Source organism: Kogia breviceps, chromosome 16, assembly GCF_026419965.1.
Source record: "Kogia breviceps isolate mKogBre1 chromosome 16, mKogBre1 haplotype 1, whole genome shotgun sequence".
NCBI lineage: Eukaryota > Metazoa > Chordata > Mammalia > Artiodactyla > Physeteridae > Kogia > Kogia breviceps.
The window spans coordinates 24057830-24080466 of record NC_081325.1 but is presented as its reverse complement, the minus strand read 5'-3'; the positions used below and the strand labels follow the sequence as shown (position 1 = coordinate 24080466).

General features: G+C 40.0%; 1 protein-coding gene across 9 annotated transcripts in view; it reads right to left on the bottom strand.

The window, feature by feature from the left end:
• Nucleotides 1–11208: 11208 nt before the first annotated feature.
• The window catches only part of ENOX1 (ecto-NOX disulfide-thiol exchanger 1), a 615060-nt gene continuing 603631 nt past the window's right edge, over nt 11209–22637 (bottom strand). For 6 of the 9 annotated variants that reach the window (XM_059042210.2, XM_067016825.1, XM_059042200.2 and 3 more), the window contains one exon: nt 11209–12172. In XM_059042210.2, the coding sequence (XP_058898193.1) occupies nt 12041–12172 (132 nt within the window). In that variant the 3' untranslated portion in view covers nt 11209–12040. The remainder of the gene's footprint in view (nt 12173–22637) is intronic. The other 3 variants (XM_067016827.1, XM_067016828.1, XM_067016821.1) reach the window with 1 other exon arrangement.

Below are 22637 nucleotides of genomic sequence, written 5' to 3'. Positions count from 1 at the left end.
CTAGTTAAACCAAGGTAAACAGACATGGGAATTCTCAGAGCCTTTAATAGGTTAATGGGTACTGTGATTCACCAAAAGGATATAATAAACAGCACTTCACAAGTCTGTGTGACTACAGAACTCTTTTTTTTTTAGTGGAATATCTCATAACATCTTCGGGAACATTAGTTTCTGTGGAAGACAGTTTTGGAATTATGGTAGGTTGATTGCATTGAAGGCCCCACCCCCTGTCTGGGCTCAGCTGTGTGACTTATTTTGGCCAATTGGTGGTTAGCAAGTGTGATGAAAACAGAGACTTGGAAACTTGTTGTGCGTTGAGGCTTGCTCTCTTGCTGCTCTTCATAATCATAACCTTAATCATACTCTTCTCTTGCTCCTTCATCATCGTCATGAGTGTATGCTAGGGCTGGTCTGCCAGAAGGATGAGAGACACTTAACGGAGGAGAGTGGATTTGTCACAGCTGAGGTCATTGAGACATGTGTGGTTCAAGCCAACCACCGGCCAACCAGCACCAGAAACATGATCCCAGTCAGCAGCTAGTTGACTTAAAGTTCATGCAAGGGAACCTAAGATCAGGAGAAACTCCCAAATTAAATCACAAACCTGTAGACCTTGTGAGCTAAATAAATGATTGTTTTAAGCCATCCATTTTATTTATTTATTTATCTGCGGTACGTGGGCCTCTCACTGCCGTGGCCTCTCCCATCGCGGAGCACAGGCTCTGGACGCGCAGGCTCAGCGGCCATGGCTCACGGGCCCAGCCGCTCCGCGGCACGTGGGATCCTCCCGGACCAGGGCACGAACCCGCATCCCCTGCATCGGCAGGCGGACTCTCAACCACTGCGCCACCAGGGAAGCCCTAAGCCATTCATTTTGGGGTGGTCTGTTATGCACCATTATGTGTGGCGGTAGAAAACTGATACAGAAATTGGAATGGAAACTGGTACAGAAGCGACGGAATGTCTACACTCTGATCCCAACTGTTCATTTTATTCACTCATGCAGAATATGCTTACCCCCTCCTCCCAATATCCCTAATGATCTCATTTAATCATAGCATCAGGCTCAAGGTCCAGGGTCTCAAGACACGTAACATGTTCGAATGTGGCTCCTGGATGTAAATTCTTTTTGACGAAGGCCTATGGATGAAAAAGATAAGCTCTTTTACCCCAAACCTACTACACTAGGGTAAGAAAGGACAGGATAATCCTAGCAGACAATCCCATTCAAAAGGATGAAGAATGGAAGTTACATGAGGCAGTAGTTCATAGCAGTTCTGAAGTCTAGTCCTGTGAATGCTGCCAGGACCTCCTATTCCAGAGGAGGGGAATATTCCTTGATTGGGCCTCAGTTATGCTCCCTGAGAGTGACTCTGCAGTCCATTGTTTTCTGTGGCTCTCTGCTCTACCATCCAGGTTGATTTAGTTATCCACTCTCCTTGGCTACCTCTGTGTGCTTTGAGCAATTTTCTTACCCTCCTTTTTGTTTGTGGAAATGGGGGACCCAGAGATTGTCCTACTTTTTCAACAGTCTCAGTTTCTTTTAGTATAAATTGGTAGAACTCTTGCCAATGCAGTACCCGCAAAGTTTTTGTGAGTTTCTTACAAATCTGATGAGCCAAAAGCAAAACCTACAATTCTTTTAGAGCTAGATCTCTCTCTAGACTTAATTACTGTTATTTGGGCAAGTCAGGTTGCTGTGGGGCAAGGCTCTTAAGATTCCTAGCAGCCCTTTTGTCTAGCTTAGAGGTTCTGCTAGGTTCTGCTTGCTTTCTCTCAGAAGTCATAATAAAAGGTCTTAAATGTTTGTTTGGATCCTTGCCCCAGGCATTATTTTACTTTGAGAATCTTTTGCTGACTGAAGAGACTACAGATAAGAAACAATTTTGTTTTCCAACAGAGAAGTTATGGTCCTTCTATAGTCCCTCTAAACTTGCTTACACACTGGTTGGTTATTTCTTGAACCCTTCTCTTTTCTTACAGGAACCTTATCAATATGTAGGTAGTGAGAGCCACTGATACTTTCGACATTCTGCCTGGAAATGTTATTACTCAAATCCCGAAGTTCAGTAGGTACATTTCCTGTCTTTTGAATTACCAAATGACAGTTTTACCAGGTTTTTTTTTTTTTTGCTGCTACATAATTAATGTTGCTATTTTTCCATCCTTCTATAGCAGTTTTCTCATTACTTTCCCAGACTCTGCCCACTTCTTGGTCTCAAAGCCAATGCCACATGTTTTACTTTTTTGTTATAACAGCACCCTAATTCTAAGTCACAGTTTCTCTGTTAGTTATCTATTGCCACAGATAATGCTGCATAACAAGTCACCCCAAAATTCAGTGGCTTAAAACAACCATTTATTTAATCTCACAAGCCTGCCAACCAACAGTTAAGGCTGGGGACTTCCCTGGTAGCGCAGTGGTTAAGAATCCACCTGCCGACGCAGAGGACATGGGTTTGATCCCTGGTCTGGGAAGATCCCACATGCCACGGAGCAACTAGGCCCGTGGACCACAACTACTGAACCTGTGAGCCACAACTGCTGAGCCCACACGCCTAGAGCCCACGCTCTGCAACAAGAGAAGCCACCGCAATGAGAAGCCCACACGCCGCAACAAAGAGTAGGCCCTGCTCACCGCAACTAGGGAAAGCCTGTGCGCAGCAACAAAGACCCAATGTAGCCAAAAATAAAACAGACAAGAAACCAATTAAGGCTGAATTATACTTCTTGTCTTTGACATGAGGTCAGCTGGCTTTTAGCTGATCTAGGGTGGCCTTGACTCAGGCCACTTGCCTCAATTACTTACATTATTCATCATCCCGTAGGCTAGCCTGATATGTTCTTATAGCCATGTCAGAGAGCAAGAGTGCATAAACCCAGTCATGCAGGAGGGCAAGCAGAAATTTGCAGGTGCTTGTCAAGCTTCTGGTAACATCTCTTTGGCCAAAAGCAGGTCAAAATGACCAAGTCCAGAGTTGGAGTGGGAGGAGATTACAGAATTACAGGGAAAGAGGAGTAGATACAGATTAGCCATTAAATAGGGCTGTTAATAATCTCCATCTGCTATAGGAATTGTTGCTGTAAATATAAGATTTCCTGGGTTAGAACCTTGCTCCAGGGCCTCCCTGGAACAGGGCTCCTTGATGTCCTCATGGGTTAGCTAGCTCAGTTTCCTTCCCTTTTCTGACTCTTTCATAAATTGTTTGGAAAGTTTTCAAACCCACCTACATTTTTTGCCAGTGTCATCTTTTCAGAGTACGTTTCATACATTTATTATCTACAGTGGTTAGTGGCACCTTCTCTTATTTGTCCTAAGTTAAACATCCTCCTGGGAAGAGTGAATACCTGATAGAAATAGAAGGAGAAGAGGGAAGAACCTGAAGGGGCAAAAGTGATTACTGAAAGCAGAGATGTTTGAGTGTCAGTATAGTTGTTTCTGTGTACATGTGGCTACATCTGTGTACATTTGCATTGTGTGTGATATACACACGTGTGTACATGAAGTTTTATTAGTATGTGAACGTATACATGTCTGGGCACATGTGCATTCGTGCCTGTATATATGCATAGTGGTGGGTGTTCCTTCCCAGTTTATTAAAATATTCCACTATGCTTGACCTGATAAATCATGAGACAGTGAGATGAGCACTTACAGGGCAAAGCCTTATGGGAAGAGAAGGAAATAGGAGTCCAAAGGGGGGTTATAAGAACAAAGCAGGAGTTGGGTGCTTCCAGGTTTGAGAAATTTCCAGCGGTAGTAATGAGGATTTCCTCAGCCCTTCTCCCCCCATGTTTTTCCTTAAACCTGGATGCTGGAGAGACATGAGCTAAAAAAATCCATGTTGCCTTTCCATAAAGTAATATGAAGCAGAGAAGCACAAGATAGATTTTATCCCTTCTGTTCTCCCACCAAAATGTCCCCTCCTTACTGGAGATCGAGAACCTACCTAGTTCTTTCTCAGTCCCAAGATTGGGATGTTGTTCTGTTTCCTTTGAAATATTTTATATTTGAAAAAAACACACCAGGTTTGTCTTTGCCAAGACTGTCTTCCAGGAGGTCTGGTGTGAGTTCGGAGCTTTACTGGTTCTTCATTGATTTCGTGAGTCCCTAAAACCTCCCAGTGAGGCCACAGGAATCTAGAGGTCTTCGGAGGCCTCATTCTAGATTCACACAGCCCACCAGGCTCTTGGGACTGTGGGAGATTTCCGGTTACGTTGTGTTAAAGCATTTGTTATTCCAGGGAGGAATCAGGAAGCTGAATCCACTTGATATGTTAGTGGTGACCTCTGAGGGGACATACTTTCCAACTGGCAGTGGACTGTGAGGCCATGAGATTGAAAACGTTTGATAGAAAACGTTTGCTAAGGTCTATGAACTTAGATGACCTAGTAAGACCCAGATAATGGATAAAATTACAGAAAGACCCTATGAGACAGGTTGTTACTATTAACCCCATTTCAGAGATTTAGCCACGTTCCTATGATCACTCACTTGGAATGATTCCAGAAAAATGCTCTTGAATGCCTCACTCTTCTGTCTCTACGACCAGGCAATCTACTCCTTCCATGGCCGAAAGGCTGGAAGCTTCATTTCTCAGCCCGTAGAAACAAGCAGTGATACATAAAATACTTGACTATAGGTTGGCACAGTCTTGACTTTGCTGTCTGTCCTCTGCCACCCACAGTTTGATTGTATACCAGGCCCAGCACCACAAAGCCTTTTCTTTGGCGTACATTGAACCAAAGTCACCGTGACCGGCTCAGGGAACAGATATTGAGGTGCAAAACCCTTCCCAGTTGCCGGCCAGCCTTAGGAAGTGACAATTATCCTCACCAAGAATTCATAGCACTTTCTATTTGAAACTTGATTTACTGTCATAAAAATGATGCATGATATGTTGATTTGATGTAACAGTCAATGCCTGTTTAATAAAGCACCCACAGTGGTGTTAATACATTATCTCCGCCTGAAGACAGTGGTTGCCTTGCCAGCCCTTATTTCACATTCTGTATCAAAAAATACGAGAGAAACCAACCCTCACTTAGGCATAAACATATTCAAAGGCAAAAGATTTATTTATTGATGAGCGCCTCAACTTGACCAATTTTTAGCTTTTTCCATTCTTCTTGGAAAGAAGAATGCTTTCCAAAAAGAGATTGCAACCAGATGTCGTGGCTTACATGGCACTTGCTCAGATGGAAAGCATATGAAATGGAATATTCAGGTTTCTGATTCAGTCCTATTCTTATCTACACATAGCTCTACTTAAGTGAACCGGACAGTGTTGGGGTTGATATTAAGACAGACTAGTAAACAAGAAAAAAGAGTTTTACTCCCTACAATAGCAAATGAGCTTTATATAGAGATTTCTTTGTGCAGGGGAAGATATTACAATTTTCAACACACAATAAATATATTTGCTAGACCAAAAAAAAAAAGCATCTCATTACCTGCAATGCATTTTCTATTGTACATTAACCATTTTTTTGCTTTGTATAGAAAAGTACCATCTTGTACTGTAAAATGTTTGCAATTTATTTTGTGAGTCTGTTTTTCCCATGAAGTAAGAACATTCCATTCCATAGCCCTGTACAATACATGTACATTATAAAAGAGGTGAAATGTGCATTAGAAACGTCTGAGCTTTATTGTTTGGGTATCTGTACAGTTCTGAGAGCAGGCAAACTGGAGTTAAAATTTTGGACCCAAACAGCTTATTTTATTAACACAACCAGTCTGTAATTACTAGATTTACTGGAGTCTTTTACTTTGATACTCTCAGCAACTGTAATAGACATGTATGTTCTCTAAAATAATACTGTTGCATGTTCCAGCTACAACTATAATTCTTCCTGACAGTGTTTCTGCTGGGTTAAAGAAAACATAATTAATACTTTACTTAATCCTTGCATACTGTATACCTAGTTGACCATCATTCAAAATGGCAGTTGCCCAGAGCCATATAGTTTCTTCCCAGCTGAATGTATATGACCCTGATTACTGTTTGTTGGAAATATACGAAATAAGTAAAAAGGGAGTTGTAACAAAGAATTCTGGCTCTAGATTTACTCCTTGCTGAGAGTCACTGTGACGGTGACTGCCCATTTGACTGTAAGATTTTTGAGAGTCTTTGCAGGTTAGAGAGTGGCAACTATTTTGCTTATGTTGGTCTTAATGTACTTAATGGACTATTGAACATATTTAATGGACTGTTTGTGGGGATGATGCTTATACTTGTCTTATTTTATTCGTATGTTTAGAAACATATTGACTTTTTATCCCTAAAGACAGGAATTGGCTAAGAGCAGGGAAAGGACTTGCCTGCTTTGCTTGGGCTGATATATCTAAAGTACTGTTTCTGAAGAAACCAATGCCTTCAGTCTCCCTGGCTTTGATTTGCATGCTTTATGCATGCTCTCTTATTTAATCATCACAGCGATCCTCCGACATAGGTGTTGACAGTACCGTATCATCAATCTGGGACTAGCTCCTCACTGGGTTTAAGTAACGAGCCTTAGTCACAAGGCCAGTGAGGGTTAGGGCTGGGACTCAACTCTGACACAGACTGAATGCTCTCCTACATAGTATGAGAAATTGCTAAATGTTTGAAGCCCAGAAATTAAAAAAAAAAAATCCACTAGAAAGCAGAAGAGGGAAATTAGAGTTGGTGGAACTAGAAACACAGTATTTTTCTTGTGTGTGTGTGGTACGCAGGCCTCTCACTGTTGCGGCCTCTCCCGTTGCGGAGCACAGGCTCTGGACGCGCAGGCTCAGCGGCCACGGCTCACAGGCCCAGCCGCTCCGCGGCACGTGGGATCCTCCCGGACCGGGGCACGAACCCGCGTCCCCTGCATCGGCAGGCGGACTCTCAACCACTGCGCCACCAGGGAAGCCCGAAACACAGTATTTTTAATGATCTAATATATAAACACATTCATTATAAATTAACTCTGAAATGTTCATGTTTGGTGTGCTACACATAAAAGTATAGTTTACTCAGATACTAATGACAGACTGATTGAATATACATGTGAACCTTTTACCATTTTGATATAAAGCGAGCCAAGCTATAAGATTTTAGGAAGCTTACATCTCTTTATTTTCTCAGTTTATGGGGAGAAACTATGAGCATTACGGTAAAATAGTTCTTACGTTTTCAGGATAAAACATCTTTTATTGAGTGTAACATATAAACACAGCACCCATTTTTAGAAAAGGGATTAAAAAAAAAAAAGTCAAAGTAAAACATCCCCAACCCTTACCAAGAAAAAACAACTTGTCACATACCATATTTGTTGCATGCATGTTTGTTTAAACAGTCTCGTTTTCTACACAATGACTGCCAACATTTTCTACTTTTGTCATTTTTTATTACCCTCATTGAAAACGAGAGGTTTATCAAGATGGAAACAAACTTCTCTACACTCTCAAATGTTGTTTTTGAGGTGGTATTTACTAAAAGTACTTGAGTACTTTCAAACATAGACAACTGACTTTTCCTTGCTCCGACAGAAAAAGGATACTTCAGGCAGCCGGAAGAGTTCTCATACAATGGAATATTATTCAGCATCAAAAAGGAGTGAAATTCTGACACGTGCTACAACATGGATGGACTTTGAAGACACTTAGCTAAGTCAAGTAAGTAAGACAGAAGGACACATACTGTATGGTTCCACAGGTATGAGAGGCCTAGAACAGGCAAATTCAAAGAGACGTAAAGTAGAAGAGAGGTTACCAGGGCTTGAAGGAGGGGGGATAGGGAGTTACTGTTAAATGGGTACCGTAAAATGTGTTGGGGATGATGAAAAAGTTATAGATATAGTGGTGACTGGTTATGTACCCTTGTGAATGTACTTCATGCCACTGAATTATACAATTACACATGGTTAAAAGATAAATATTACGTTATACATATTTTTCCACAAAAAAAAATTTTGTTTCAAAAAGTCAAGAATGCTGCTGAGATCTTACAAGTGAGGGAAAGAAACTTCTAGCCTCTATTACTGGACCTAATATCTCAATATGTTCTGATTCAACAAATTCAGAAAATTCCCGTGTGGGCTTTTCTTTCACGCATTGGGTCCGTTCAGTCAGTAAATACTTAGAGGTCATGGCAGTCTGAGGGACTAGAGGGATGAGTAAGGGAGGTCTCCAGCCTGCAGGATGTGGGAGAGGCAGCTGCATTCATAACCGGTTAACATACAGCATTAGGGCTGCAGTAGAAATGTACTGAAGTAGTAGTGGGAACACAGGAGAGGAGATTCCTGAGCGGATCAGGGCTTCATAGAAGAGTTAATAATTGACCTGGGTTTGAACTTGAAGAAGGAATTGGGTTGCTTTTTATATTTCAATAGTATGTAGTACATTATCGCTCACATTGTCTGTCTTGGAATCCTGGATCTAAAGTATGTGCAGCCTTTTCAAATACTTTGCAATTTTTCCTTTTGTGTCTAAGCAAACTGGTCTCTGGAGGCAGGAAAACATCTTGGTTCCTTCTCTGTCCTGCTTGCTAAATATTTATAAGTAAAACCACGTTGAGAAATAATTCAAAGTAAACGAGACACGCTTGGATCCCTCAAAAGAACTTGCGGTCTAACGAGGAGATGAGGCAAAGACAGCTGGGCAGTAAATGCCTTAAGAAATAGTCAACGTGGGATGGCTGTGCAGAGGCCTGAGAAATGACTTCTGGGGAATGGAGAAAAGCTTCACGGCTGAGGAGGGTCTTTGTGTTTTCCTCTTAAGGCTGTGTAGAATTTTGACAACTAGATGTGAGTAAGGTCTTTTCCTTCAGATAGAAAGATATATGAGCAAAAGCAGAAAGGCAAAAAGTTAGCCCTCCTCAGGGGAGCAGTGAAAAAGCAAGCCAGGAAGCCCTGCTGGGGCCAGGTTACAAGGATCTCCAAACTTTCAATGCTCTGCTTATTCTCAGAATCCAAGAACAATGATTTGTTATTGGGTAGATTTAGGAGAGAAAGGCCAGAGTTTTCCCACTTGTACGCAGGTGCAGGGGATGGTGGAGAATAAAGGAGGGTAAAAGCGGTGATCCGGAGGTACTGCATGGGCATTGGGCTCACAGGATAAGTGGGGATAGACTGAACTAGAAGCATGATGCAGTGAAAAGAAAAACATGTTTTGGAGTCATTGGGTCCTGGTTTCAAATCCCATATTCAGAATTTTCTAACTGTGCGAGCTGGGCCAAATTGTTAGAACTTCTGAGTCTCATTCTCCTTGTGTGACCAATGAGGACAATAATACTATCCTTGTATAGGGTTATCCCGAAGATTAGGGAGGATGGGGCGACAGACATATGTAGACGGCCCTCAAAGGAACCAATGTTAGTTCCTTCCCTAGGTGATCTCTGAAGTCCCATCTGAAACCAGAATGTGGGTGAAATAATTTAGAAGTTTCTTCTTTTTTCCTGCAAGAATAAGTTATTTACACAATTGAAGGAGTTAGAAAGTAGTGTCTTTTTGTCAGATCTAAAATAAGGTCGCACCAACTCCTTTTCCTAATCAGAGCTCTAAGCTAGGTCTACCCGGTGCAGTGTATCCTTCGGCTAAAGTGACTACAGGCAGTACTTGAAAATAAGAATGCACATTTGAAAACATCTACCAGACTTTCAATTTGCAGATAGTCTAGATTGTGGTACCTCCCCTTGTGTCCCTACTTTATAACTGCCACCTCACAGAATTTGTTTTTTTCTAATTATTTTTCAGGTGAACCTCTTAGGTCTTCTATTTTACAGTAACGTTATCTGTAAATGAGTTCGTCTCCTTTCTGACTGTTGTATCCTTATTTGTGTCTCCTGACTTTTTTTTTTTTTTAAGTCTTAGTTCTCTCATGTTTTATTTGATATTTTTTGCTCTTTTTTTTTTTTTTTTTTAACAAATTGACACTGTGTACAAAGAGTTCAAGTGGCCATAAAACTACTGCTTTAAAATTGTTGGCTTTTCGTAACAGAGGTATAGTTTGAATTCACATCAGAGCTTTACAAAATGGCAGTAGTACAAGAATATGACTTTCTCTAGTATACAAAACCTGTTCTGGCTTTCCTTTGGCTAAGGAATAGAAAACTAGACAGCCTTCTAAAGCTGCCACAATTTCCCTAAATGCTTTGATAAAAGTTGGCATGCTTCATTTCTCTTGCTTACCCTGATAACACTGGACTAAACAGAAAATGAAGAAAATTCAGTCAGTAGTAACTTAAGCAGTTGCTAGCTCGCTCTGGATAAATGTGTCAGGATGATGGTGGTAGTGGGCATTAACGGGTGGTAATGGGAAGGCCTCTAGTATTTCAACATTTAATATGACATTGATATTTAGTTTGAATCCCATAGCTCTGTTGTCACATCTTTCCTGTTACGTGGCTCACATCATATAGACACTTTAGGGAAAATGTCTTTTCCCCATTGAACTATGAGCTCATTGGGGGCGGGAGGGTGTGGGTCCTTTCTTACTCAGCTCCATATTCATGGGTTTAGCACTGAGCCTGAACATAACATATGTGTAGATATTTATGGGAGGCACGAATAAGAACCTTAATTTATCAGGGCTCAATAAAAAGAGCCTGAGGACAATAATGTCCAATAGGGAATTATGAATGTCTTTTCAGAATTTCAAAGAACATTCACTGTTCAGCTGTCTTCCTAAAAAAATGTTTCATTAAAAATTAATATCTTGAATACTTGTCTTTTTAAAAATAATTTTTATGAAAGGAAGCAGGAAGGAGATACAATTTAAAACCCTATTCTACTTGTAATTAAAGAAGGGAAGCCCAAATTCTCTCTAAACTGTTGGTCCACATATGAATTCTTTAATTCCTTTTCTAACTTGTATGTATTCCAGAAAACATACAAATAAGTAAATCCAGGAATTAATAATATTAACGAATTAATTGGCTACTTTGTTCCTATGCATGAGGACACAAAACAACGGTAAAATTTATGTTGATTACATTTGGATGTCATATCATCTTGGTATTTTCAAATACTGTCTATTCTAATGCTGTATAATCTCCTTTTCTTAGTACTTTCCACTTTATGATTTTTATATATTCCTGTTTGAAATAACGTTTTGTCTCAATGTCACTCATGCATTTGTTTAATCATTTAAAAATGATGGTCTGTGAGATGGGACTGAATAATGTGAAAAATATTTCTTAAGGAAGAATGAAAATATATCAAAGAACAATTTGCAAAACCAATATGGTAGAAGTCATATTTATTGAAAAAAATTAATATCTTTGCTATAAAATTTGTAACAGGAATATTTACTGAATGTTTATTTTGATGCAGAAACCTGAATTTTATACCAAGTACAAGACAGTAGCACTAGTTTTTCTTTTATTTACATTTTATGAAAATTGTTATGCAGTCCATGTTAAAAGAACTTATGATGGAGAATTGTTACATTAGAAAAATAATATTCTTGGTAAAGCATTCTCAAGGAGTCCAATCACATCTTCTGCCTCTTCAATAAGGCAAAAGTCCCTAGAACAGCATATAACTTAATTTATAAAATACAGTAACTGTTCAGACACATATTCAAGTTTTCTTTTGGTATGATTTTTTTTCTCACTGTAAAATTACTTTTTTTCCTCTCTTTTTTTTTTTTTTTACTAAAACAGAAAGACTTCCAGGAAAATGTCATTGAATGATTTCAGCTATAGATTACATATACAACAACTCTGTAGCCTAGCAACAACCATTGCCACACCATCATTAACTTTAAATATTTTACTTGGTGAGCTATTCTCAAATGTAGCATATTTTAAGGTTTTGCCATCATGACTGTGGAAATCGTTGGTTTTCATAGCAAACAGATCTGTCACAGTATGAAGCTTTGTTTGTTTTAGGGAACTGGTACACAATTACATTTCCACTCACAAGAGAACGCCACAGATGTAACTAAAGTCAGGCTCTGATGGCTCCATAAAGGTCCTGCGCTGGACCAGCCCCAAACCTCCTGGGCTCACACTGCACAGTCCTGGCTGGGTTCAGGCAGTTTCATATCCAGAGACTTTGCTGCTCTTCACAGTTAGGTAGTTTTAATTCCTTCAAAGGCACACAACTTCCACCTTTTTTCCAGCGTTGCTCCCACGCCTGTGAATTCCTGTTTAAACATGCGTGGCAACCTCATCAAAAGCATTTCGATTTCGTTTGCAGATATCTGTTAGAAACGAAAAAAAGTCACTTTTGGGAAACAAGGAGGCAGGGGTTTGAGTGAGGACATGCTTTCCCAATGAGACAAACATGTAGTTTCCTACTAGGCTTTAAAGTAATGTTCTTGTAAAAGGAGCACAAGTTAAAGGGCTGAATGTGATTAGCTTCATCATCTCCCGGGCAGCTGGTGGGAGGGGGGCATGAGACAAGTGGGTGGAAAGTTTCAGGTTCACCCTTCATATGGATGGCTACCTTACTGATAGCAACATGCCTGAACAGCCCTCCCTAGATAAAAAAGGAGATGGGGTGGGATTTAAGACGGCTCAGAGCAAACTGATCACCACACCACTTGGGGAAAGCTACCACTCCTCTGATACAAAGGGCAGCACTTTTATCTAACTTGGTGAGGGCCAGAGGGCATGTCGGTGGATTTCTTGCCACCTTAACTTTCTCTTAACTTTCACAGGGACCAGAAGACCATAAAGGTTTAGGAATAAAAATGAAACCCAGCAACCACAGCAATACAAGTCTCAAGGTCCATCCAGTCATAAAACCCAGGTAAGTTTTTTTTTTTTTTTTTTGCGGTACGCAGGCCTCTCACTGTTGTGGCCTCTCCCGTTGCGGAGTACAGGCTCCGGATGCACAGGCTCAGCAGCCGTGGCTCATGGGCCCAGCTGCTCCGCGGCATGTGGGATCTTCCCAGACCGGGGCACGAACCCGTGTCCCCTGCATCGGCAGGTGGACTCTCAGCCACTGCGCCAACAGGGAGGCCCCCAGGTAGGTTTTTTAAATGCGGTTTTTTTTTCTTCTCCCAACTTTTATTACATATATTTTTATGCCAGTAATTCATTTTTTCTTAAATAAAGAACAAAACAACCACAACCCTTTTACTCTAATGCAGACATTGCTCTTTTTTTTCTGTGTTTGCATCCTAATCCATGCATATATATAAGGATCTTAAATAGCAAGTTGACTGAGATCCTGGAAATAGAGGTCTGACATTTCGGTTTAAATTCCATATCATACTATTGTTGTGATCCAAATGACCCTACCAAGATAGTTTTTCTAAATCTCAACAAGTGGGGATGACAACATTTAGTAAGGATGTGTGAAGACTACTGGCTTAGCACAGATTTGGGCACATAGAAATGTTCAGTGAATAAGACCTCATTATTTTTCACTGTATGGATATCATTTTAGAGTCTATACTTTCCATTTAACAATTAAGAGAGACCAGGGACTTCCCTGGTGGTCCAGTGGTTAAGACTCTGCACTTCCAATGCAGGGGGTGTGGGTTTGATCCCTGGTCAGGGAACAAGGATCCCACGCACATGCCATGTGGCCCCCCCCCCAAAAAAAAAAATCCAATTAAGAGAGACCAAACAACTGATACCACAGAAATACAAAAAACCATAAAAGAATACTATGAACAATTATATACCAACAAATTGGACAACCTAGAGGAAATGGAAAAGTTTCTAGAAACATACAATCCACCAAAACTGAATCAAGAAGAAATAGATATTTTGAACAGACTGATCACTAGAAATGAAATAGAATCTGTAATTTAAAAAAGAAAAAAAAGCCTCCCTGCAAACAAAAGTCCAGGACCAGATGGCTTCACTGGGCAATTCTACCAAACATACTGATCTTTCTCAAACTCTTCCAAAAGACTGAAGAAGGAATACTCCCAAAGTCATTCTATGAAGCCACCATCACCCTGATACCAAAACCAGACAAAGACAATATAAAAAAAAGAAAATTACAGGCCAATATCTTTGATGAATATAGATGCAAAAATTCTCAACAAAATACTAGCAAACTGGGTCAGAAGACTAGATGGATGGCAAGGTGAGAAGGACTCATCTTGCCGTGGCTGGCTTTGAAGACAGAGGTAGGGAGCCATGATTCAAGGAACACAGACAGCTTCTAGAAGCTGGACAAGGACTCCTGCCAGTGTTGCTGAGGCATCCTGCATCACTCAGAATCCCAGTGGTTATTACCCAGTTGGTGCTGAAGGAAGTTCTGTTATGGATGCACAATTAGACTTCCTTATTACTACTGTGAAGGGGTGCTGTTGAGCCTGTTGATATGGCACTGGTTTGTAAAAAAAAAATCTATCAATCAGTAATTAAGAGTATGTACATCATGAAGATGGCAGAATAGAAGGACCTTGAGCTCACCTCCTGACATGAGCACACCAAAATCACAACTAACTGCTGAACAACCATTGATAAAAAAGACTGGAACCTACTAAAAAAGATATTCTAATCCAAAGACATAAAGAAGAAACTCAACGAGATGGTAGAAGGGGCACACTTGTGAAATAATCAAATCCCATATCCCCTGGGTGGGCAACCCACAAACTGGAGAACAATTATATCGCAGAAGTTCTCCCACAGGAGTGAGAGTTCTGAGTTCCATGTCATACTCCCCAGCCTGGGCGTCTGGCATTGGGAGGAGGACTGCCCAGAGCATTTGGCTTTGAAGGCCAGTGGGGCTTGAGTGCAGGAGCTCCACAGGACCAGAGGAAACAGAGACTCCATTCTTGGAGGGCCCACACGATTTCTTGTGTGCACCAAGACCCAGGGCAAAAGCAGTGACTCCATAGGAGCCTGGGTCAGACCTACCTGCTGGTCTCGGAGGGTCTCCTGGGGAGGCAGGGGGCAGCTGTGGCTCACTATGGGGACAAGGACACTGGTGGTTGGTGTGAGCTCTCCTGGAGGCTGCCATTTTGGCACCAAGACCTGGCCCCAACAGCCTGTAGGCTGCAGTGCTGGGACGCCTCAGGTGAAATGACCAACGTGGTGGGAACAGAGCCCCACCCGTCAGCGGACAGGCTGCCTAAAGACTTCCTGAGCCCACAGTCACCTCTAGACATGCTCCTTGACATGGCCCTGCCCAGCAGAGGGCCAAGACCCAGCCCCACCCACCACCAGTGGGCAAGCATCAGCCCTTCCCACCAGGAAGCCTGCACAAGCCTCTGGGCCAGCCCCACCCACCAGGGGGCAGACAATAGAAGCAAGAGAACTAGGATCCAGCAGCATGCAGAACCAAGTCAGCAAATGCAGATCAGAACCTACACTGGGACCAGCTGGCCCCTGGCCCTTGGGTGACAAGAAGGGAGTGTATTTCTGGGACACATAGGACATCCCCTACAGAAGGCCACTTCTCCAAGGTTAAGAAACATAACTAACCTTCCACATACATAAACATACAAATAGAAATTTAGACAAAATGAGATGGCAGAGGAATATGTTTCAGATGAAGGAACAACATAAAACCCCACAAGAACAACTAAGTGACATGGAGATAGGCAATCTACCTGAGAAAGAATTCAGAGTAATGATTGCAAGGATGATCCAAGAACTCAGGAAAAGAATGGGTGCACAGAGTGAGAAAGTTACAAGGGTTTTTTTTTTTTTTTTTTTGCGGTACGTGGGCCTCTCACTGCTGTGGCCTCTCCCGCTGCGGAGCGCAGGCTCCAGATGCGCAGGCTCAGTGGCCATGGCCCACGGGCCCAGCCGCTCCGCGGCATGTGGGATCCTCCTGGACCGGGGCACGAACCCGTGTCCCCTGTGTCGGCAGGCGGACTCTCAACCACTGTGCCACCAGTGAAGCCCACAAGTTTTTAATAAAGAGTTAGAAAATGTAAAGAGCAACCAAACAGAGTTGAAGAATACAATAACTGAAATGAAAAACACTAGAAGGAATCAATAGCAGAATAAATGAAACAGAAGAATGAATAAGTGAGCTGGAAGACACAGTGGTGGAAATCATTGCCACAGAGAAGAATAAAGAAAAAATAATGAAAAGAAATGAGGACAGTTTAAGAGACCTCTGGGACAACATCAGATACACCAACATTTGCATTATAGGGATCCCAGAAGGAGAAGAGAGAGAGAAGGAGCCTGAGAAGATATTTGAAGCAATAAAAGCTGAAACATTCCCTAACATGGGAAAGGAAACAGTCACCCAAGTCCAGGAGGAGAGTCTCAGTCAGGACAAACCCAAGGAGGAACAGTAATCAAATTGACAAAACAAAGAAAAAACATTAAATTGACAAGAGAAAAGCAACAAATAACATAGAAAGAAATCCCCATAAGGTTATCAGCTGATTTTTCAGCAGAACTGTTACAAGCCAGAAGGGAGTGGCACGATAGAATTAATGTGATGAAAGGGAAAAACCTACAACCAAGAATACTCTACCCAGCAAGGCTCTCATGCAGATTTGACAGAGGAATCCAAAGATTTACAGTCAAGCAAACACTAGAAGAATTTAGCACCACCAAAGCAACTTTACAAGAAATGCTAAAGGAACTTCCCCAGGTGGAAAGGAAAATGCCACAACTTAAAACAAGAAAATTACAAAATGGGAAGGCTCACTGGTAATGGCAACATACAGTAAAGGTAGGAAATCATCTACACACAAATATGATATCTAAGCCAGTAATCATGAGGAGAGTACAAATGCAGGATATTTGAAACACATTTGGAATTAAGAGATTAGAGACTTAAAACAATTACGTACATATATATAGACTACTATATCAAAACCTCATGGTAACTGCAAACAAAAAAATCTATAGTAGATACACACACAGAAAAGAAAAAGGAGTCCAAACACAACACTAAAGACAGTCATCAAATCACAAGAGAACAAAAGAAGAAAGGAAGAAAAAAGACCTACAAATCCAAAACAATTAACAAAATGGCAGTAAGAAAATACATGTTAATAACTACCATATGTAAATGAATTAAATGTCCCAACCAAAAGACACAGACTGGCTGAATGAATACAACAACAAGATCTGTATGTGAGCTGTCTACAAGAGATCCACTTCTCAGACCTAGAGACACATGCAGACTGAAAGTGAGGGGAGGGAAAAAAGGTATTCCCAAATGGAAATCAAAAGAAAGCTGAAGTAGCAATACTCACAGAAGACAAAATGGAATTTAAAATAAATACTGTTACAAGAAACAAAGAAGGACACTACACAGTGATCAATCCAAGAAGAAGATATAACAGTTGTAAATATATATGCACCAAACACAGGAGCACCTCAATGTATAACATAAATACTAACAGCCATAAAAGGAGAAATCAACAGTAACAGTGGGGGACCTTTCATCAGTGGACATATCATCCAGACAGAAAGTCAATAAGGAAATACAGGCCTTAAGTGACACATTAGACCTGATGGACTTAATTGATATTTATAGAGGATTCCATCCAAAAGCATCAGAATACACTTTCTCCTCAAGTGCACATGGAACATTCTCCAGGACTGAGCACATGTTGGGCCACAAAGCAAGCCTCGGTAAGTTTTAAAAAAACTGAAATCATATCAAGCGTCTTTTCCAAGCACAGCACTATGAGATTAGAAATCAACTACATGATGAAAAAAACCCGCAAAAAACATAAACTCGTGGAGGCTGAACAAGATGCTACTAAATAACAATGGATCACTGAAGAAATCAAAGAGGAAATAAAAAAAATACCTAGAGACAAGTGAAAGCAAAAACATTGCATTCTAAACCGTACAGGACACAGCAAAAATAATTTTAAGAGGAAAGTTTATAGTGATACAAGCTTATCTCAGGGAACAAAAAAAAAATCTCAAATAAACAACCTAACCTTACACCTAAAGCAACTAGAGAAGGAGGAACAAACAAAACCCAAAGTTAGTAGAAAGAAAGAAATCATAAAGAACAGAACAGAAATAGAGACTAAGAAAACAGTAGAAAAGATCAATGAAACTAAAAGCTGGTTGTTTGAAAAGATAAACAAAATTGATAAACTTTTAGCCAGACTCACCAAGAAAAAAAGAGGGCCCAAATCAATAAAATTAAAAATGAAAAAGGAGAAGTTACAACTAACACCACAGAGATACAGAGGATGAGACTAGTACGAGCAACTATACACCAATAAAATGGACAACCTAGAAGAAATAAACAAATTCTTAGGAAGGTACAATCTCCCAAGACTGAACCAGGAAGAAATGGAAAATATGAACAGACCAATTACCAGTACTGAAATTGAATCAGTGATTAAAAGACTCCCAACAAACAGAAGTCCAGTGCCAGATGGCTTTGCAGGCAAATTCTACCAAACATTTAAAGAAGAGTTAACACCTATCCTGAAAATATTCCAAAGAACTGTAGAGGAAGTAACACTCCCAAACTCAATCTATGAGGCCACCATCACCCTGAGACCAAAGTCAGACAGATACCACAAAAAGAGAAAATTACAGGCCAGTATCACTGATGAACATAGATGCAAAAATCCTCAACAAAATACTAGCAAACTGACTCCAATGATACATTAAAAGGATCATACACCTTAATCAAGTGGGATTTATCCCAGGGATGCAAGGGGCTTTTCAATATCCACAAATCAATCAGTGTGATACACCATATTAACAAATTGAATACAAACCATATGATATCTCAATAGATGCAGAAAAAGCTTTTGATAAAAATTCAACACCCATTTATGATAAAAACTCTCCAGAAAGTGGGCACAGAGATAACATATCTCAAAATAATAAAGGCCATATATGACAAACCCATGGCTAACATCATACTCACTGGTGAAAAGCTGAAAGCATTTCCTCTAAGATCAGGAACAAGACAAGGATGTCCACTCTCGCCATTTTTATTCAACAGAGTTTTGGAAGTCCTAGCCACAGCAATCAGAGAAGAAAAAGAAATAAAAGACTTCTTTTCCAAATTGGAAAAGAAGTAAAACTGTTATATTTGCAGATGACATGATACTGTACATTGAAAATCTCACAGACACTACCAGAAAACTATATACTAGACCTCATCAATGAATTTGGTAAAGTCTCAGGATACAAAATTAATACACAGAAATCTGTTGCATTTCTATACACTAACAACAAAATATCAGAAAGAAAAATTAAAGAAATAATCCCATTTACCATCACACCAAAAAGAATAAAATACCCTGGAATAAACCTACCTAAGGAGCCAAAAGACCTATACACTGAAAACTGTTAAGATTCTGATGAAAGAAATTGAAGATGACACAAACAGATGGAAAGATATACTGTGTTCTTGGATTGGAAGGATCAATATTGTCAAAATGACTATCCCACCTAAGGCAATCTATAGATTCTATGCAATCCCTATCAAATTACTAATGACATTTTTCACAGAATTAGAACAAATATTTAAAAATTTTATGGAAACACAAAAGACCTCGAATAGCCAAAACAATCTTGAGAAAGAAAAATGGAGTTGGAGGAATCAGGCTCCCTGACTTTAGACTATACTACAAAGCTACACTCATCAAAACAGTATGGTACTGGCACAAAAACAGAAATATACATCAATGGAACAGGATAGAAAGCCTGGAAATAAGCCCACACAACTATGGTCAATTAATCTACAACAAAGGAGGCAAGAATATACAATGAAGAAAATAGTCTTTTTAATAAGTGGTACTGGGAAAACTGGACAGCTACATGTAAAAAAATGAAATTAGAACATTTTCTAACACTATACACAAAAATAAACTCAAATGGATTAAAGACCTGAATGTACAACTGGATACTATAAAACTCCTAGAGGAAAACATAGGCAGAACACTCTGACATAAATTGCAGCAATTTTTTTTTGATCTCTCTCCTAGAGTAATGGAAATAAAACCAAAAATAAACGGGACCTCATCAAACTTAAAAGCTTTCGCGTAGCACAGGAAGCCATATACAAAATGAAAAGACAACTTACAGAATGGGAGAAAATATTTGCAAACAATGCAGCTGACAAGGGATTAATCTCCAAAATACACAAACAGCTCATACAACTCAACAACAAAAAAATAACCCAATCAAGAAATGGGTAAAAGATCTAAATAGACATTTCTCCAGAGAAGATATACAGGTGGCCAAAAGACATATGGAACCATACTCAACACTGCTAATTATTAGACAAATGCAACAGAGCTACAATGAGGTACCACTTCACACCAATAAGGATGGCCATCATTAAAAACTCTACAAATGGGCTTCCCTGGTGGTGCAGTGGTTGAGAGTCCACCTGCCAACGCAGGGGACACGGGTTCAAGCCCTGGTCTGGGAGGATTCCATGTGCCGCAGAGCAACTAAGCCCATGCGTCACAACTACTGAGCCTGTGCTCTAGAGCCTGTGAGCCACAACTACTGAACCCACATGCCACAACCACTGAAGCCCACACACCTAGAGCCTGTGCTCTGCAACACAAGAAGCCACCGCAATGAGAAGCCTGCGCACCTCAACGAAGAGTAGCCTCTGCTTGCCTCAACTAGAGAAAGCCCACGCGCAGCAATGAGGACCCAACACAGCCAAAAATAAATTAAATAAATAAATTACAAACAAACTCTACAAATAACAAATGGTGGAGAGGATGTGGAGAAAAGGGAACCCTCCTACATTGTTGGTGGGAATGTAAGTTGGTACAGCCACTATGGAAAACAGTATGGAGGTTCCTTAAAAAACTAAAAATAGAGCTACCACATGATCCTGCAATCTCACTCCTGGGCATATATCCGAAGAAAACTATAATTTGAAAAGATACATGCACTGCATTTTTCATAGTGGGACTATTTACAATAACTAAAACATGGAAGCAACCTAAATGTCCATTGACAGAGAATGGATAAAGAAGATGTGGCATATTTATACAATGGAAGATTACTCAGCCATAAAAAAGAATGAAATAATGCCATTTGCAGCAACATGGATGTACTTAGAGATTATCAGACTACGTGCAGTAAGCCAGACAAAGACAAATATCATATGATGTTGCTTATATGAGGAATCTAAAAAAAATGATACTAATGAACTTATATAAACAACAGAAATAGACTCACAGACATAGAAAACAAACTTATGGTTACCAAAGGGGAAGTGGGGGGGAAAGAATAAATTAGGAGTTTGGGATTAACATATACATACTACTATATATAAATAAATAACCAACAAAGACCTACTGTAAAGCACAGGGAACTATACTCTATGTTTTGTAATAACCTATAAGGAAAAAGAATCTGAAAAAGAATAGATATATATCTATGTGTAACTGGATCACTTTCCTGTACACCTGAAACTAACACAACATTGTAAATCAACTACACTGCAATAAAAAAAAAAGTTATCAAACGAAATCCAGGAATGCATAGAAAAGATCCTCATGATCAAGCTGAATTCATCACAGGGTCACAAAAGATGCAGAAAAAGCATTTGATAAAATTCAATATCCATGGATAAAGAAGATATGGCACATATATACAATGGAATATTACTCAGCCATAAAAAGAAATTTATTTGTAGTGAGGTGGATGGACCTAGAGTATGTCATACAGAGTGAAGTAAGTCAGAAAGAGAAAAACAAATACTGTATGCTAACACATATATATGGAATCTAAAAAACAAAAATCGTTCTGAAGAACCTAGGGTCAGGACAGGAATAAAGACGCAGACGTAGAGAATGGACTTGAGGATGTGGGGATGGGGAAGGGTAAGCTGGGATGAAGTGAGAGAGTGGCATGGACATATATACACTACCAAATGTAAAATAGTTAGCTAGTGGGAAGCAGCCACATAGCACAGGGAGATCAACTTGGTGCTTTGTGACCACCTTGAGGGGTGGGATGGGGCAGTGGGAGGGAGACACAACAGAGAGGAGATATAGGGATATAATGTATATGTATAGCTGATTCACTTTGTTATAAAGCAGAAACTAACACACCATTGTAAAGCAATTATACTCCAATAAAGATGTTAAAAATATATATATGAAGAAAAAAACCCAAATACCTAAAAACTTAATGGCATTAAAAAAATATTCAATATCCATTTATGATAAAACTCTTACCAAAGTGGGTATAGAGGGAACATATCTTAACATAATAAAAGCTATTCATGACAAACCCACAGCCAATATAATTCTCAATGGTGAAATGCTGAAAGCCTTCCTGGTGAAATCTGGAACAGGATAAAGATGCCCACTCTCACCACTTCTATTCAACATAGTATTGCAAGTCCTATCCACAGCAGTCAGACAAGTAAAATAAATAAAAGGTATCCAAATTGGAAGAGAAGTAAAATTGTCATTATATGCAGATGACATGATACTACATATAGAAAACCCTAAAATATCCACACAAAACTATCAGAACTGATAAAATAATTCAATAAAATAGCAGAATACAAGATTAACATACAGAAATCTGTTGCATTTCTTTACACTAACAATGAAATATCAGAAAGGGAGAGTAAAAAAAAAATCCCTTTAGGAATCACATCAAAAAAACTCCCCCAAAATTAAGGAATAAACCTGACTAAGGGGGGGGGGCAGAAAGAAAATGGTGGAAGAGTAAGACGCGGAGATCACCTTCCTCCCCACAAATACATCAGAAATACATCTACACGTGGAACTGCTCCTATAGAACACCCACTGAACGCTG